Source organism: Carica papaya, chromosome 4 (genome assembly GCF_054855325.1).
Source record: "Carica papaya isolate Zhongbai chromosome 4, ASM5485532v1, whole genome shotgun sequence".
NCBI lineage: Eukaryota > Viridiplantae > Streptophyta > Magnoliopsida > Brassicales > Caricaceae > Carica > Carica papaya.
In genome coordinates, this window is record NC_142312.1 from 8,222,128 (window position 1) to 8,240,256 (window position 18,129).

The 18,129-nt window shown below is 35.1% G+C and overlaps 3 protein-coding genes and 1 long non-coding RNA gene across 5 annotated transcripts; 2 read left to right on the forward strand and 2 right to left on the reverse strand.

The window, feature by feature from the left end:
• The first annotated feature begins 1,205 nt into the window (after positions 1-1,205).
• Positions 1,206-6,229, forward strand: LOC148266243 (uncharacterized). The gene is made up of 3 exons (XR_015818377.1): positions 1,206-1,228; positions 1,847-1,971; positions 5,949-6,229. It is a non-coding gene; the product is annotated as an uncharacterized LOC148266243 (long non-coding RNA).
• LOC110811458 (monooxygenase 2-like) lies at positions 2,286-4,564 on the reverse strand. Its single transcript, XM_022037969.2, has 6 exons — positions 4,245-4,564; positions 3,926-4,072; positions 3,707-3,772; positions 3,465-3,627; positions 3,126-3,354; positions 2,286-3,006 (listed from the first exon to the last, which is right to left on the reverse strand). The coding sequence occupies exons 1-6, from the start codon at positions 4,481-4,483 to the stop codon at positions 2,483-2,485; spliced, it is 1,368 nt and encodes a 455-aa protein (XP_021893661.1). The 5' UTR covers positions 4,484-4,564; the 3' UTR covers positions 2,286-2,482.
• Positions 6,230-9,543: 3,314 nt separating the features above from the next.
• Positions 9,544-15,569, forward strand: LOC110811439 (dynamin). 2 transcript variants are annotated; one of them, XR_002539150.2, is made up of 8 exons: positions 9,544-10,100; positions 12,327-12,415; positions 12,513-12,588; positions 13,198-13,247; positions 13,333-13,674; positions 14,588-14,626; positions 14,713-14,839; positions 15,130-15,306. XR_002539150.2 is itself a non-coding variant. In XM_022037950.2 (7 exons), the coding sequence occupies exons 1-7, from the start codon at positions 9,932-9,934 to the stop codon at positions 15,307-15,309; spliced, it is 945 nt and encodes a 314-aa protein (XP_021893642.1). In that variant the 5' UTR covers positions 9,547-9,931; the 3' UTR covers positions 15,310-15,569. The 2 variants fall into 2 exon arrangements, 1 of the variants encoding a protein (XP_021893642.1); XM_022037950.2 differs by lacking the exon at positions 14,713-14,839 and having other exon boundaries at positions 9,547-10,100; positions 15,130-15,569.
• Positions 15,570-17,131: 1,562 nt separating this feature from the next.
• On the reverse strand, positions 17,132-18,001 carry LOC148266244 (arabinogalactan-protein family). The gene has a single exon (XM_088217707.1). It carries the CDS (start codon positions 17,984-17,986, stop codon positions 17,303-17,305), a length of 684 nt encoding a protein of 227 aa, XP_088073833.1. The 5' UTR covers positions 17,987-18,001; the 3' UTR covers positions 17,132-17,302.
• Between the last annotated feature and the right edge of the window lie 128 nt (positions 18,002-18,129).

Sequence of the window (18,129 nt, forward strand, 5' to 3'; positions counted from 1 at the left end):
TTTTTAACCTATTTTTTTATAATTTTACATTAAATAAAAATTTATAAATTATATTTTTATATATATTTTTTAATTTTAAAATTAATTTCGAACTAAATTTCGAGTTCGTATATTACAACTTAACAATTTTCGAGTTCTGGAAGAAACTCAACTTTCTTTTCATATAAAATCTTGCCTGATCTTTTTATTCTAAAACAATGCATAATGCTAATGGTTATAATAGAACTATAAAATTGCATGCTACAATTAGGCAACCTCCACAAGTGAGCCATAAAACTACTCAGCGGGTACAAGTAACCATACACATGCGAACCATAAAACTACATACTACACAATAAGTAACCTCCACAAGAGACCCATAAAACTACCTGGGAAAAAAGTGACCACCCACAAGAGAATTAGAAAGGTAAAAATGATATATAATGCTCCACCTACATAGGATTCTAAGGTAGTATCTATTCCTCTATTTGGTTTTCACGTTTATCAACACCCTCCTACTAAAAAACTTTCTTTTTCTTTCTCTCATTTATGGACAGGGAATAAATCTTTCGTCACATTTAAAACAAAATCTCCTTCACGTTTCTCTTTGATCTCTATTAGAAAAAAAAAATGTTTCTCTTTGATCGCTCCCCAACTTAAATGATTGATGAAGTAGGATCTTCTAATCAATTTGCATCCCATGGCAATTGTTAGGGCATTAGGTTGCTGCAATTCGATTTCAACAACAATATAATCTTGCAAACCACATAAAAGTATATACCTCTTTCTCTTGAGTAGGAGTGCTTGCAGGTGCTATCAACTGCTCAAAGTGGTGATCGTAGTCCTCCATCAATTCTGACTCGAAAAAGTTAAAAGAGTTCCTCAAGTTTGTGACTCCAAATTCCAGCATCCAAAATGCAAGATAAGTGCTTCTTAAAAGCTTCCTAAGTTAATTCCAACCGGTTCCTGTCCAACTTAAGAGATTACAACTGTGCATCATTTTCCTAAATGAAAGAGGCTAGCCCAACTTTTCCTTCTAAGTATTCTTTGATGGTGGAAGAAATGCTCACATTTAATTGCCATCTTAGCAGATCTACATGCTATGTAACCTTGGAAGATCTAATTTTTTGAGTATTTGGGGATTGTCTTCTGTGTTCTCAGCTCCCAAAACAACTCCAGAATGTCTATATGTTATCCATCGCATTTCAATCCATCCCTAGTGTTTAACCAAGTGCTAAAAACTTCTCTGGTAAAGTCTTCAACTTGAGAAATTTATTTGGCCTTATAGGATGCTCGATCTTTCTTTCTCTCAACCCTACTTCTTTAAGGAAGTCGCATATTATGTTTGAAGAATCCTCTGCTTGTCTGGTGCATGAATCTCTCGTGCTATTTGCTATCATCTTTGGTGGTCAATGTTAGCCTGGTTTGAAATGATCAGAGGTATTCCTCTGTCTTCCATGGTGCATGTTCTCATTGGCTTAACAGCTAGGGGTAGTGATGCATTTTGCATTACACGAAGTTGTCTGTGCTGATTTTTTGGTAGAAGGTTCTCGGTTATAGCAAGTTGAATTTTGTGTTTGCAGCCTGGGATTGATTGCACTTTAATGCCTTCTTTTGGTTGTTTAACTATGATTTCAAATAGTGATATAGGGATTAAGATGCTCTCATTACTAGCAAATATTTTTTCAGCAATAATGTCTGCAATTAGCCAAAAAGACGACTGAGGGGAGAAGATATGTATTGGCATTATCTGCCCCCATGATATGAGTGTTTTACAAGCATGATATACATTCTTTGATGCTGATGTTCTGCAATGAGGTTATATTAGTCAATTCCGCGACTAACATGATTGTAAAATTGTTGGCAGAATCAAGAACTTGAAGATCTATAGCAACATCCCTTCATGGAGCTGTTTGTTAAAAAATTTAGAACTGCAGAGTTCACCCGGGATCTTGGACTTGTGCCATACATCACATTTTGTTATTCTCACAGGTATCATCATCTTGTGTGAGTATTAAGCATATGCCTCAATCATTTAGTAGTTTAGGCATGAATTTTCCTAAAAAATTTATTTCTTGGAGCTTCACATTTTATAAAAGAATTCCTGAAGAAAGCTCACTTTTGATAATGGCAACTTGCTTGTACTTTTTGTGAATGAAAATTATGAGATTCTGATTGCATAGTAACTATTTATTTATGACTGAGGGCACTGATTTATGGAACTTACTTCAGAAGAAACATATCTGAAGCTAATATGAAGAACTAAAAAATGCACAAGAAATTAGATAAGAAATGACCAAATAGAGTTGAAGGGTAAAGCTTGCAAACATTCGGGCTCGTTCTGTATAAGTGTTTTGCCAGAGAATGTATAGATATCCCCTATAAATGTATATCCAGTACAGTATAGAAAATGACCAGTTCGTATATATTTTTATCAACCAGGATATCTGTACAACAAGCTACCAATGAAGAAGCAATATGTCCCACTTTCTTTTCATCATCTTCATATATTTGCATCATACAGCGGCTCACAATCAAAGTTGGTGTGCTCCAAAATTGGTCCAAGCCTTACCAGCTTAGGTATAACAATGTTATTTCGTGCAGAACACACAACTGGATTCTCCCACTGCAGAAGTGATCCTACCACATTTGCCCGTATTGTTAATGGGAATATCCGCAGCCATCTTTCGCTTTCATATGATCTAAAAGCAGCCTCCACAGATGAATCAGATCCGTGGCTGATGGCATCTGCAAGTTTTCTTGCCAAAATTACAGCATCTTCTAGGGCACAACAACCACCTTGCCCAAGATTGGGAGTCATCGGATGCCAAGCATCTCCGACTAGCACGACTCTGTGTTTTGAAGCAGGAGGACTTAACCCTGGCCATAGCCAGCGATCTACAAGTGGAGTTTTACTGATTGTTTCATCCTGGGAAAGATCTATAAGGTTCAATAGCTCCTCAGGCCACTTTCTTACTAGCTCTTTAGCTTGTTTTTTTAATGCTACTGGATCCATAACTTTCGGACCTGCAATTAGGGTAATGTATCAATCAAGTTATCATCATTTGTGGAACCAGATACTCCTTGATAAGACTCAATGAAACTAAACCTTTTTCAAACCTCAATTAAAGAAATGGAGAACAGACCTGGAGATGGGCTGTTGTAGCAGATAAACCAATAAACTTTTGTCGGAGAAACAGGAACATATCCTGCACGCAGTCCTCTTCCATAAATGTAGTTCACTTTCGGCTCAAATGGCTGCCCGTTCAGGTAAAACCCTAGCCCACGGAAAGCACAATGACCTACATACTTAGGCTCAGAGAAACCCATCCATTTTGCTATTGGAGACCGGACTCCATCGCAGGCAATAACAATCTGTTTGAAAGATGAGTTGGACAAACAAGCCACTGTAAACCTAATAGATCAAAGTTTTTAGCTATTTAATTAATTTATATGGAACATTGAGATTAGATGATCAGTTAAACCTTTGCAAGCAGCTGTTTTCCGTCGCCAAATTCTAGAAGGGTTTTGCCATTTCCAGTGGTTATGATGTTTTCTAGTTTAGAAGAAAAACGAATAGAGTCTGGTGGTAACTGGTTGGCAAGAGATTCCAAGAGGATTCTTCGTTCTACTGCACGAACTTCTTGACTGCATCATCACGACAAGGACAGTATAATTTCGGCATGATTGAGATGGAGAGAAAGTAGAATAGAAGAAAATTGATTACTTTTGATCTTCATCTTTGAACTTAAAAGAGCGAAGCTCATTTCCCTCTGCCGTCCTGATCTCCATCCTGCTCAGCTGATCACATGAAAAAGCTCAGAGTGGACTAACAGATTATCCAGAAACTTTATATTCAATCCCCATATACAAGTACTTGTCAGATTGAAGGTAAAGTTTTTCCAATTTTTTTACAAAAATTTGAAAAGTAAAGGAGGAAATATACCCTTGGATCTCCAGAAACTGGGTCCTGAGTTCATTTCCAACTCCGATTGCATCCAAAACCCGCCATCCATTTTTGAAGAGGGTGAGAGAAGTCCCACCAGTTCGAAGGGAATCAGCCTGCTCAAGCACCAATGACCCAAGTCCAAGCCTAATCATAAATATACACACACACACACACATATATCCATCAGACTAAAATTTCTTCATCTATGAAATAATTTTCCAGTAAAAGAACACAAAGATCTAGCAAAATATTTTCCATTTTCTTTCGTGGGAGTAATTTGTGTGTGTGTGTGTGTATATATATATATGGGTACCACCTGTGAAGGGAGAGTGCGGTGGCAAGTCCTGCAATCCCTGCGCCAACAATAACAATATCCTCTTCTTGAACGTCAGATTGAGGTTTAGCGAGCGCTAGAGAAATGGGTCTGAGTCTGGATCGAGAATTACAACTCTGTAAAAATCCTCTCTTCCGAGAATTGTAAGCGTAAAAGAAATAAGTTGGTAATGGGGTGTAGTTTAGAAGAAGAAGAAGAGAAGAAGAAGAAGATACAGCCATGGATATATCAATGGTGGGTTATGAAAAATTTCTAGTTTGGAGGTGAGATCGTGATAGTTATTATTTTAAAAAGACAGAAAAATAGAAAGTTATCGTTAAATTTCGACCACAAGGAAGGGAAGTTCTCGGATGGGGAAGTATGAGGCAGTAATCCTTTTAAGAATTAGACACATCTTACTTTTTCATATTTTCTACATTTTTTTTTTAAGATGAAAATTTATATGTTTTATTGTGTGAGTCAAAAGATACGTGTATATATATATACATACTGCTATTCAAATTATAGAATGAAAGAAATATTAACCATTTAAATACATAAATATCAATATTTTTAAATGACAAAAAAAAAAATATTATGGGAAGGAATAAATTCTTTTCTTTTAACCGGAATGACCAACAACTTAGAAGTTATAGATGATAACAAATTTATGAGTAGCCAAAACTGAGTGGAGTTGGATCAAGTTTTTCTAAATTTGCATAATCAAGGAGGGGAGGAGTTTATGTTTCTGTTTCAAAAATCCACTTGAACCAGACCATAACATTGTACATATACAAAATAAAAAAAAAAAATACTATTTATTTATTCTTCTAATTTATTGAATATATTTTTATTTAAAAATTTATTCTAATATATATATATTTTAAAATATAAGAAGACAATTTATTTTAATATATGTAAATAATATTTTTATTATCATATTTATTATTATTTTATTTAATTTGTATAATAAAATTCTTCATTAAATTTAAAATTTTTACATCAAGATGGTGATCTTTATAACGAAAGAAAAGTTTTTTATAATTTAATTTAAAATGTTCTTGGTCGTTTGATCATCAAAATAAAACATTAATAATTCGATAAAAGAAATATACATGTGACGATCTCTATAAAATAAAAATTAGTTGATCTCATTAAATAAATCACTTATATAGATTACGCATATGGAAATATGATTATTGAACTGATCTAATTGACAACTCTTAATGACTAATATTATTTTAAACTGTTAATAGAATGCTTTTTTAAAATAATAAAATGTAAATTTTTTTTTTCCTGAAATCATCATAGTAATTAATAAGTCATTTATTATATTTTGATTTTCGAACACGTATAATCATAGAACTATACATGAAAGTATATCGTATGTGATTAAATATTTGTAGAATTAGTAAGTGATCAAAACAAAATTTTTTAATATTGGTAATAAGTTTAAGTTCTATATTGTCATTTATTTTAAGGAGTATTGTTAGATGTCAACTTTGATTAGTAAATTTGACCAATTTATTATTAATTTAGTATTGAATCTGTGTAAACACTGATGAATGTTCTGATTTTTATTAAATAAATTAATTATTTTAATTTAAAAGTAAAAAATTAATATTTATATTTCTTAATTATTATATTATTAGTGTAATAATATAATATCTGGCTAAACCCTTTTTTGAGCACTGAATTCATCACCAGCTTCATCCTCAACTTCTGGACGGGTTCGAGAGTTTTCTTCGACTGAGAAGGATGTCTCATCGGGGGAATGCCGATTTGGGCAAAGAAAGCTTCGCCTCCTCAAGAGAAAAGGAAAGGAGGAGGAGTTACATCGTTGAAGTGAACCAGAAATGTTGAGAGGAACCTCACTTCGCTGAAGGATTTTTTATGGATGCGCGGGTCAGCAGGGACAGAGTTCAGTTTCAAGGAAAAGGGCAATGCGTTTAGCTCAGTCAGAGGTGTAGGGAAGGAGACGGATTGAACCGGTGGTTATAATAACGAAAATTATTGTAAACTTTAATTTGAAATTGAATTAATTTATAAAATTATTTTATTAAATAATAATAAAAAAGGTAATATATATATATAATCAGTTGTTGGGAAAAAAAAAAAAAAAGAGTACAAATTAAGTTGGACGGGTAGACTTGACAATTATATATATCATATATATATATGTAATTGGGTGCTAAAAAAAAAAGTAAAAAGAAAGTCCAAATTAATTTGGACCTGTGTAGGAAGAAATCTAAATAAAAATTAATAACTACTTATGCCACCAATATATATATATATATATATATGTAACACCCAAAATTTTCCTTTATTATTTTATTAAAAAAAATTTTGTTTAATTTTATTCTATTTTAAATTTTAATTTACAAGGTTTTAATTTAATTTAATTTAATTTAAAAGAAATAAAAATAATAATAATAATAAAATGGGGTAAAATTAATTTTTGAATTTAATTGAAATTGATTTTGAGAAAAATGGGTGAAAATTTAGATTTTGGGGGTGTTTTTGAAAAAAAAAACTGAAAACCGGATGTTAAAACGTAATTTAGAAAAATAGTGCCACGTCAGCAGCCCGGACAGCAGCCTCGGCCAACCAGGACACGCCGCGTGGCAGGGATGCTGACGCGGGAAGCCACGCGGGACGGAGACACGTGGTCGATCCACATGTGCGCGATCGAACGGCCCAGATCCGTTCCCGCACGCACGGACGGCTCAGGTCAAAGGCGCGCGTGGACGACCCAGATCTCACGCGTGCGGACGGTCCAGATTTGATCACGCACAGACGGCCTAGATCGCATCGCGATGGACGGCCCAGATTAAATCATGATGAATGGTTCAGATTAAAAGGGGAAGGTTATAAATAATCTCATCCACACCCAACCCCAAACTCTAGTCGCTAAAACCCTCGTCGGAGAAGACGACCCAGCCACCGGAGGAACCAGCCGCCGCCACCTGCCGCCGCACTGGAGGATTTTCTGGTCGCCAAACGAGGTAAAATTTCTCCCCTTAGCTCGTTTTTCGATGCTGAACCTCCCTGTAGCCAAATCAGAGCCAAACCACCGGCCAATTGCCCGAAAAACACAGTTGAAGCCCAGCGGCGAGTTTTCTTGATTTTTGCCTCTGATGAGGCCCTTCCCGGTTCCTATTCGATGTAATTTTTATACCACCGTGACCACCGTCCTTTTCTCTACAGGTTGACCAGAGTAAAATACCAAACCGTAACTCGCGCCGAAGGAGCCGCCGCACTCAAGAGCCCAGCCACCGGTAAGCCTCGATTTTCTGTAATTTTTTGGCCCACCGAGGGCCCTAGGGGTGTTTTATCACAGGAACTAATGCAACTTTAGCTGAATTCGGCCGAAAACGGCCAACCCGAGGCGAATCGCCGCCATGGGCGGCGGTGCCGTCGCCGGAGCACGGCGGAGCTGCCGTGCCAGAATTTCGAAATTGGTCGAAAGGGCCCTGGGTCTGATTTGGAGTTTTTTAGGGACATGTGCAGGTACCGGAAGTATGTTTCAGTTTTTGGAGAAAAATTCAGGGAATCTAGGAACTGCCCGCAGGCGCAGTGAGAACCCGATTTCAGATTCTGAAAACAAGTAAGGATCTTTCACCCTATTTTCTATCACGGTATTAAAGCCTAATAAATGATAAAACGGTATTTTATGAATAAATAGATATGTATACTTGATTAAGGTTGCTAATAGAACCCGAATATGATATATTTTCGATCAGGTGTTGTTTGATTTATTTTGCAGTTTTGAATGCAGTATGGTGCCTGATGTGTTTATCCTATGGTTCGTATGCATGAATCACAGTTTTATTTATTATGCTTTGAATTATTGTGAACCCGATGTTGTGTTGCCTTGTTTGGTGTCCATTACTGGTTTACGTGTTTGTGTTTGATTGGATAATTGAGATTAAGAAAAATGGTAAAAAAAGTATGTGAATTGATAATGGATAATGTCGACAGCTTCACTAGATATCCTGGGAGATGGTGGACGGACCGGGTCGATAAGGAATCCTATTAGGAACATGGTCTCTCATATTGGATGGGGTATGGAGACTTTATGTATTTTGGTGCGCATACCGGACGGGGTATGGGGACGGCCTGTTTCATTCTCATACCAGACGGAGTATTGAGGTTTATGGTTTTGGTGCTCATACCGGACGGGGTATGGGGACGGCCCTGAAATTAAGTTATTAATGTGAATGGTTCACGTGTAGTGGGGACCCCCTATGGATCCTCATGGATACTAGTAGGCTGATAAAAAAGGGGATAATTGTTATCTGATGATTGAAATACAAAAGCATGATATGTGTTATGTTGCAGAGTGTGCGTGATCTTATGATATTTATGATATAATTATTTTCATAAATTGTTTTTATGAATATCACCGAGGTAGGTGGACAGTAAAGGGTTTTATTATTAATAAATGAGTTTATTATAAATTATACTTCATTGGTTGTTTTCGTTTTCTACCAATATTTACTTTTATGACAGTGAGATAGTATGATGTTTTTACTAGGTTACTGTAGCTCATTCATTACTTAACCATTTCAGATCAGGAGGACTTAGTTCCCGAACCCGTTCTGCAAGAAGACGGCGAGTAGAAGCCAAAGAATTTATTAGTTTCCTTACAGCATTCTTTCATAATATTTACTTTAAGTTAGTTTATTCTTTCATACTTTAATTCATTTTAGTTATTGTGTAAGGGATGTTAATAATAATTTATTTTATTTCGCTTCCGCACTTAAAATAAATATATATACATTTCTTTTTAATTTCCGAGACCGTTACAATATATGTACAATATATATATATATATGAGTGGGGGTTGCAAAAATTAGAGAAGAGAAGAAAAAACTTAGTTGCACGCACACCAAAAGAGAAGAAAAAAGTTAAGGGAATTTATTTTTTCAATTTTGTTAAAATTTTGTGTAAAAATTCAAACATAAATATATTTAAAAATTTAATCAACAAAGATCAATTTTGGTACGAATAAACATAAAATTTTTATATTTTTTAAAAATTTTAATTTAAAAATTCACTCTTAAATATATTTTATAAAATAAATTTTAAACTCTTGTTTATGCATATTTTAGTTGAAGGTCAAATGTGTCTCTGTATTTTTTTTTTTTTTTATGATTATTTGTATGCTTTTACAAAAATTAACTGAAGAGTAAGATATTCTCTAATATACAGTGGAATTGGATATTATAAATAAAAAAATGGAAAATGCTTTCGTATTGCAATTTGCAAGTGTGAACATTATAATTTTAAAACATGTATATATGTATACACACACACACCCCAAAACCCAAATGAAAACTAACCTCCATTGTTGGAGTAACCAAAAACCTCACTTGCTGCGAAATTGGGTGTTTATATTTGGCTAGAAGCCTGCTTGGGAAAATATTTCAACTGGGAAGGAAGAGCAAACTACACAAAACTCTTTGCAGCATACCACCGAAGATTTAACTTTCCCTTTCAACCATCCAACTGCAAGAAATTGTTTGTCATCGCAAGCATCCGTTTACTCTTCTGCTTTTTCCCTAGCAAAATAACAGAGGCAGAAATTTGAGTCTTGAATGAAAGGGAATTTAGAAAATTGATAACTGGATGCTTGGGGAGAGAGATAGAGAAGGGTTTTAGCTTTTTTCTTTTTTTTGGTTGCAGAAATGGAGAGTAATAAGAGTAGCAATGAGATGGTGGCGACCAATCAAGGAAAGGTTTTCCAGAGAGGAATCCGCATAGAGAATCCTTTTACTTTCAAGGTCGGTCAAGTATTTACAGGCTTCGGCATTGGTTGTGGTGTTGGCATCGGTGTTGGTCGCCCCGTAAATCTCGGTACTTCTTCTTTCTCTATCTTCTTCTTTTTCGAAATAGTCTTCTCCTCAGTTGCTAGAACGAACATGGAAGGATTGTTTGAGCCCAAAAATGGCGAGACCCATCAAAAATTGCATTGCTAGGAAAGTATTTGCATATAATAGATCAGGAAATGGAGAAGATTATTCTTTTTCTGTCTTTGAGTTGGTAGAAACAACTACAGGTGCTTTCCTTTACAGTTCACAGTGTTTAAACAGAGATTTATTCGGTCATTTTCATAAGATTTTACTTAATGTGATATTGTATGTAAGACTAGATGAAAGATGTGGGCTTTGTTAAAATGAGATCTATTATTAGTTATTTTTGCATGTTTAAGAGACTCTGGATCAAACTACGTGCATTCGGAAGCCACTCAAATCTGTTGGGTCCTGTTTCCTCTACATACTAACATCAAAATTATTTCATCCAAAGGGAAGAGTTCAGTCCCCAAATTTAATTGGCTTGGAAGGTGTCATCTGTTTGTTAATTGCTAAGGGATTTTAAGTTCCATTAACTTTTGAGAATTGAATGTACAATTAGCTGGGCTGTGTCATCTGTTTGTAATCACTAAAATATGATATTGAGAATGGAGAATCTGGCGGGAGTCTATTTTGGTGCAGTTTAAAAGATATTTCAGGTTATGAGGTCAGTCCAGATTTAAACTTGTTTCACACAAGCTGCTCTTTAAGGAACTCAAAGGTAGTAGTATTTAAATGAGCCAAGTTATATGAGAATAACTGTTACTTTGTTTTTAAGTGAACTGGACTGCTGAGCCAAGTTATATAAGAATTAACTGTTACTTTGTTTTTAAGTGAACTGGACAACTGGATCACAACCCCAGGACCTACTGGATATCTTTGGCAACTGTTGGTTAGGATCAGTTTCCACCAGGTTATACAAATCTGGAGGAGTTGTTTCATCATTTATTTAATTGTTGATCATGAAGATTGACCTCATTTGCTGCCTTCGGCAAGAGGCATACTTAAGTGAGATGTTTCGTCCTTGTTTATCCAGAGGCCTACACCAAAAGAAGACCTTGAATCATCTTGATGGATGGAGGAGTATCTAAAATTTTGTGTCCCTCTGAAAGTTCTTACTTTTTAAGCCATCTGTGCTTAGGTTCCAGCTGGCATCTGGGAAAAGGTGTTACACTGGAGGCCAAGGAAGTCTGAACCATGAAAATTCCAGCCATATTAATATTTATTTGTTCCCAAGGATATAATCAATAGAATTGAAGTGGTTGGTTAGGGTCTTCAGTTCTGTCTTTCACTTTTGTTTCCATCAACAAAAATAATTTGGCGCTAGTAACGTATCCAACCAGTTAGGTTAGAGATGTGAGAAGAGAGAGTTGCATTGCACTATCACTTGGCCAATCTGTAATGATCATTGAAATCCTTTCCTTTTTTTTTTCAATCAATTGAGTTTTTTTTCCTTGATTTTTTTTCAGTGAGAATCCCTAAGCTATTCAAGGGCTTGATTAATCTAATTTGATCAGAGTTATACCAGTTGCAATTTTTTATTTTTAAGCTTCATCAGCTTGGATCACTTTTTAGCTTCCAGTTTTGCAATACTTTCAACTACATTATATCACTTCTCATTGGTACGGTAATTTTTCATAACTTGCGCATTTGGTCAAACTGACTGAGTATTCTTTCTGTTAGTTGCCCTGATATCATCTTTTTCATCCCAATACTGCTTTCTTGTGTTTGTTCTTTTGCACTCTTTAGTTTCATTTTATTGGCACTTTCTTGTTGCATTCAAAACTGCTATTCCCTAGTCACATGCTAAATATTGTCCATTTTATTGTTGGGGTTTATGCTCAATGCATCCGTAAGATTTTCTGAATGATTTGGATCACAAGCAACTTGGTAAGCTATTGTCAAGTGTTAAAATACAGTGATATTATGGAGTGGCTTTCAGAATAGGTTAACTCACTAACTCTCTTGTTTTCCCTTTTCCCATCTGGAATGCCCAAATGTGAGAAATTAAATTCCAATTTTGAAATATAGAGGATATATCTGCTTATAATTGTTTGGAAATAAATAAACATCCCAATTTCATGGGGTGAAGTTGGACTAGTGTTAGGTGAATGGGTTTTCTTTTTGAGATAATGAGAATCTTATTCCAAAACTTTACATTCCTTTTTCTATCGTGATGTTTTCTTAACTATTTTTAGATGTTTTGATTGAATGGGACTTTCCATATCAGGTGCAATACCAATGATTGGGCAAGTTATGAGTGCAACCAGGGGTGCAACAGATGCATTTTCTGGTGTTAGCCGACATGTAAATAGTGCTGTAAGTCAAATATGTGGTTTACCTTGTTTGTTGAAACTACTTTATTTTGTATATTTAGTATTTCAAGCTCTACTTATCTCTTATTGTCATGTGTTAGTTAAGGAAGTTGGGAGCTAATAACATTGAAGCAGGGATTGGATGCGGAGTTGGTTTTGGCTATGGTTTTGGAGTAGGTATTTCATATGCTATATAGTCTATGGAATAAATAAGCTGCATGATTAAATGATACTGACTGTAGTACATGTGGATATTCTTTTTTTGAACTTCTAATTAAATCCGATAGATGAATGGTGTAAGTAACAAGCATTAAAGTCAATAGTAACACTCATTTGAATTTGATGTAGGACTATTCAAGAAACTCCCTTAAAACTTGAATACGACCACTTGTTTTAGTGAAGTCATTTGTAATTGAATCTAATGAATGCAAGCATGTTGTTCATGACAAAATCAAATGTAATGGGCTACATTCCTCCTTTGGAACTAACTTGTAAGCAGTCTAAAAACTATGTAAGGAGCCAGAATGCACTTTGGCCTATTTATTATTTGTTGGATTTCTTTTTATGTATCATTTTTTTTTCTAGGCTATTGTTGTTGTTAGATATATAGTACAATTTTCAGGCAGCACCATGAAGCATTTACCTATTTGTGCAATTTGAAAGACATGCATTTTTTTAAATAACAGATACATTTTGACCTGATGCTATTAGGTCTTGAACTTTCAGGTTGCATAAAGTGTACAAATTAGCAATCTTTTTGATTGGTAAGTATGATATTAATTGCAGGCCTTGCTGTGAAGCCTTGGGTATTGCATCAAATTCAATCTTCTCTTGTAGTAAGTATGAACTTTTCTTAAAGTGAAATATCAAATGTTATTCTGTTTTATTCACGTACTTGAAACTAAAATTTAAATTTTCTAGCAAGCAATGACAAAATTGACAACCAAGTTTGGAATGACACCTAATTTACCCATTGATCAAGTTGCTCTTCCTGGATCTTTCCAAAGTGGTATGAGCATGACCAGTAAACCCTCGAATCAAAACGCCATGGGAAGTACTGTGCCAACAGCCACAAAGATACCAGAAAGCACTTCTCAAATCTTGCCTGGATATGGAAATGTACGTGGAAATTCTACTGATGACAAATTTGTATCAGAAGATAATCTGGGCAATGCAGCTTTTGACAGTAGAACAGAGAAGGTTCTCAATAATTTTCTGCACAATCCAGCTTTGAAGGAAGTGGATTCTAACGTAAATGAGCTAGTATGTTCTGATGCACTTGCCATTTGAGGTCTTTCAGGAACTCTTTCTAAGTCATCATATTTTATATATCTCATCAATGTGGATCTTTTCATCTCTTATTTCTGGCTTTAAGTTGTGTAAGTTTCAAATCATGGGGCCAGAATCTAAACTGGAATCTTTTTGAGGTCCAAAAAGGAAAACAACTCGGTGGGAATTTTAATAGAAGGTCAAATTTATATATTCTAGCTGTTGCGGGAATTAAGGACTATCACATTAGTGATTCTGTAGTTAGAAAAAGTAACTACATAATTTTTTTACTAAAAAAGAGTACTTATGAGGTTAGCTATAATTTGGAAAGTAGTTTTACTTTCTAAACAAAAGAAGAAAACTAGAATTTGTGGTGGTTGGAGAGTAGCACAATTCTCGTTTGGTCTTGGGGAATAAAATTGTGCTGATTTCTGGCAAACTATCGGGTAAACAATCCGTGTTGTGAGTTCATAATCCTGTGTAGTGTTGTATTATAAGGATGTAAGCATGGATGTGTTTAAATTATGTAGTTTTTTCACTTTTTCTGTTCTAAGTGAGATGATTGCCTTATTTATTTGTTAATTGAGTGAACCAATTATAGGTAATTGTTACTGTTTGTTTAATCCGAAGTTGGAGCATTTTATCCATTGTTGAATTGGTAAATAAAAATTCTTTGTTTCCTATATTTTGTTTCAAGAGGTAGAACCATAACTTCACTGTTCTATGCATTCCTTACCGGAGAACTATGTAAACCGAAGAGAATTTGAAACTAGATTCCTGTTGTGTTCCAAGGCATCTTAACAGGACATAGGAAATTCTTCTGAAGCTTCCCTTTTTTGGTTTTTTTATCAGACTGTTGTTTGAATTTGCTAGAGGATCCTAACTCGTTTTTTTTTGCCTGATTTAGGTTGGACACTTGCATTCTGAAAATCGCTTGCTTCAAATGGTAATATCTCATAGTCACTAGTAGTTTCCAAGTATTTGGTTTAGTTTGATCGCATTGCTAAAGCAAATAGTGATAATCCCTTGTAGGAACTTCATAAAGTTTTGCCAGGAGGCACACTGCATAACAACTATTTTCCATGACAACTGGAGTTTCTCTTGGATTCTGGAACTCCAATGCAGTACTTGTTTCTAAAATGAGTTTACGAACTTTCTTGTTAGTGATTTTTTTTTTCTTTTAGTTTAAGACATTTGATGGATATAATGAATGGGTATGAAAAATATTGAAGTTGATTTATTTGTCAAACCTATATACTATTTGCAATATTACAAAGTATGAGGCATAGCCTATATGAGCATGTAGATTTCTAGTCTGACAAGACTTAGGTTGTCTGATCCTAATAGTAAAAAAATAATAATGTTAATGATGCATTATAATACAGATTAAAAATTTTATCCTTTATATAATAGGAATGAACTGATGATTTAAAGCATCTCATTTTTCAGGTGTTGAAGCATCAGCAGATAATAGAGGATCTTGTGGAGGATAATGAGAAGCTTCAAAGGATACTAGTAGAAGAACTGAAAGTACCGCCAAACAAGCTAAAAGCCAGTTACTCGGGTAGAAGCAGCAGAAGTCCATGTATTGATTGTTTTGAGTGCCGAAGGAAACAGAGGAGAAAATAGATACTTATGGCAGGAAGTATCTTAACGGATTCAACCTCGGATTTTGGGAGTTGAGCGTAATTTTGTTACTGAACTGTGAGGGACTGATGCTCATGGACTATGTAATGAGAGTAAAGGTGAGAAGAAGAGTATATACACACACATATATATATATATATATCTCGGTCCCTTTGGAAAATTTGAGTCACCTGATTAAATATAGAATACAGAGACCTTTTGAGGAGTTTTACGCTCTTTTAAAGAAAACCTTCAGGAGTGAAGCACAGTGCAAGTTTTTGTTGATTGAATGGCATTTTATTTTGCTCTGATGAGTTCTTGAAATATTTAATCTCTGCAATTGAAATTTTTTGTTATTGCCCCTTGTTTTCTCTCTTGAAAATCTTCAGTCCACTGTCTAGATCAAATAAAAAAATGAGAAGATTTCCTCTATTTCTAATGATTTTATGCTTCTTTCACAAATCAGTCATTGTAGTTTAAGACTAAAATTCTTTACCAAGCTGATGGGATTAAAAAACTTTAGAAAAAGGTTTTGTGAACTTCTTCAAAACAAACTTAACCATACCTTTATAAAGATTTACCAGTATCTTCTGAGGTTAGATGACAGTTTTGAATCTAGTCGATTGCAAATTTTTTGTGAACTTCTTCAAAATAATCTTAACCATTCCATACTGAACAAAGATTTACTAGTAACTCCTGAGGCTTGATGATACAGTTTCAAATAAAGTCAATTGGAAGTTTATTGTTATTATGCAGATTTTTTCCTATTTAAATTTAGTGGCAAGAATCTCTTCTTCAGGCAGAGAAAGTTAGGGTAAGAATACCTAAAAAACTGGAAAGGATATTTTCTGTGAGTAGAAATAGGAGTGTTGTTGTGGGGCTAACACACCCCATGTGCACATCACTTTCTAACACCTACACTTGATTTATCTTGATAACGAGTCTCACTCTGTCCTATCATCACTTATACCCTTATCTCCTCTGTGTCCTCCACCACTAACACCCTTCCTTCTCCTTCACCCTCCTATCTCAATTTAATTCCTATATACTTTTATAATATATATTTTTTAAATATAATATAATATACATAAAGATTTTCATGGGATAATAAAAACAAAAATATAATATAGTTAAAGTCTAGTTATATAGTTAAGAACAAAAATAACTAAATTATTGTAGAATATTAAAAATAATATAACCATACTACTCTTATCCCAATTCTTTAATTCCTAACAAACTGGGGGAATGGTGAGGGGGATTCCAAGGGAGAAAACAAAAAAAAAAAGTGGTAAAATGAGCACCACTGCTTTTTCCCCCCACCCCCTCAAGAACATGAAGATTCTACCTTAACAAGCTAGCAATGATACCTTTTTCTCCCCCCAAATTGCCCAACTCTCTCATCCCACTAACTACCAAAATTAATTAACAAATATTGTGACACAAAGCTGCCCCTATATACATTTACATGTATGTATTGATTTCCTCAAAGACTGTTTTTGCTTCATGTTGTTTGGATGAGCATAAACTTTGGTATAAGATTATGATATGCCATTTCTTTCTTTTTCTTTTTTTAATTTTCTTCTAATTCTTTTTTATTATTCTTGACACAAAAATATAACAGCATTACTTTACTGGAGTGAAAATTCAACTCTTGGTCAGGATGATAAATATAAAATATATTATGTATGTTGAAATTAATACAAAAAATTGGGACTTAAATTAAGTTTAAAAAAAAACCAAAAATATTTACAATGAAAAAAGAAAAATCAAACATGATTAAGAAAGTTCCAACAACAATTGACACACAAAATTTACAAACAAGAAATCACAAATATGAAATATCAGTCTTATTCACCTTCACTCAAAATGCTACAAAAGAGGCCGCAGCCAGCGAATGAAAAATTTTCTGAGACAAAAAAAAAAAAAAAAAATGGAATACACAAATCAATATCGAACTTTTAACTAAATCAGAACCGACCCAGTGAATGATTGATCTCTAAACAAACAGTGCCGCAACTCCTGCGCCCACTGCTAACAAGCCCAAGCTGCTTCCATGGAAGAAAGCTCCCGAAGGTGGCGTAGCAGGCTCGGACATGGCTGGAGCAGGTGAACTTCCAGGAGTATTTTCTCCTCCTGATGGAGAAGGTGCCATCGGCGAAGGCGGTGAAGCTGTTGCCGATGGGCCTGGGCTCATTGGAGTTGGTTCGACCATTGAGGGAGCTGGAGCAGACATGGGCGGTGGTGAAGACGCCATCGGAGGAGGAGTCATGGGGGCCATCGGAGGAGGAGTCATGGTGGCCATTGGAGGAGGAGTCATGGTCGCCATCGGAGGGGGAGTCATAGTTGCAGATGGTGGCATTGTTGGGGACATTGCTGGGGGTAATTGAGCTATGGAAGATGTTAGGAGAGCCAGTGAGATGGTGAAGAGGAGCATGGAGCGTGAGAGAGCCATGAGAAAACGCGTAAAACTGTGTTGAGAAGCAGGAAGCTGCAGAGAGATTGTTTGTGGGGAAGATAGAAGAAGGTGAATAGACGAGAGTGACGAGGCTGATGTATATAGAAAGGGGAAAGGTGTGGTGGGAGAGGCGAGTGTATGGAAATTTGGTGCTACTGGACATAATGGTTGACACGTTGATGGAGGTATATTTGTGGTGGAGCAGTTGTTACAAGTTCCATCCATCCACTAATCAAGGACAATCTTGCTGTCACCGCAAAGGATATTTTTGTCCTGCAATTCACGTGGAATCTCAAAACATGGCCAAACATTTTGGGATGTTTTTATATGAATACACAAACATAGAATATAGGAAATTAGAGTAATAA

What these genes read in the sequence shown, in the direction of transcription:
- LOC110811458 (XM_022037969.2), bottom strand. Translation starts at nt 4,483, where the DNA reads ATGGCTGTATCTTCTTCTTCTTCTCTTCTTCTTCTTCTAAACTACACC. An exon ending in TTCAAAGATGAAGATCAAAA is followed by an intron (nt 3,628 to 3,706) that starts GTAATCAATTTT and finishes GTGATGATGCAG; the next exon opens with TCAAGAAGTTCGTGCAGTAG. An exon ending in GAAAACAGCTGCTTGCAAAG is followed by an intron (nt 3,355 to 3,464) that starts GTTTAACTGATC and finishes TCTTTCAAACAG; the next exon opens with ATTGTTATTGCCTGCGATGG.
- LOC148266244 (XM_088217707.1), bottom strand. Translation starts at nt 17,986, where the DNA reads ATGGATGGAACTTGTAACAACTGCTCCACCACAAATATACCTCCATCA.
- LOC110811439 (XM_022037950.2), top strand. Translation starts at nt 9,932, where the DNA reads ATGGAGAGTAATAAGAGTAGCAATGAGATGGTGGCGACCAATCAAGGA. An exon ending in AAATTCAATCTTCTCTTGTA is followed by an intron (nt 13,248 to 13,332) that starts GTAAGTATGAAC and finishes TAAATTTTCTAG; the next exon opens with CAAGCAATGACAAAATTGAC. An exon ending in AAAATCGCTTGCTTCAAATG is followed by an intron (nt 14,627 to 15,129) that starts GTAATATCTCAT and finishes CTCATTTTTCAG; the next exon opens with GTGTTGAAGCATCAGCAGAT.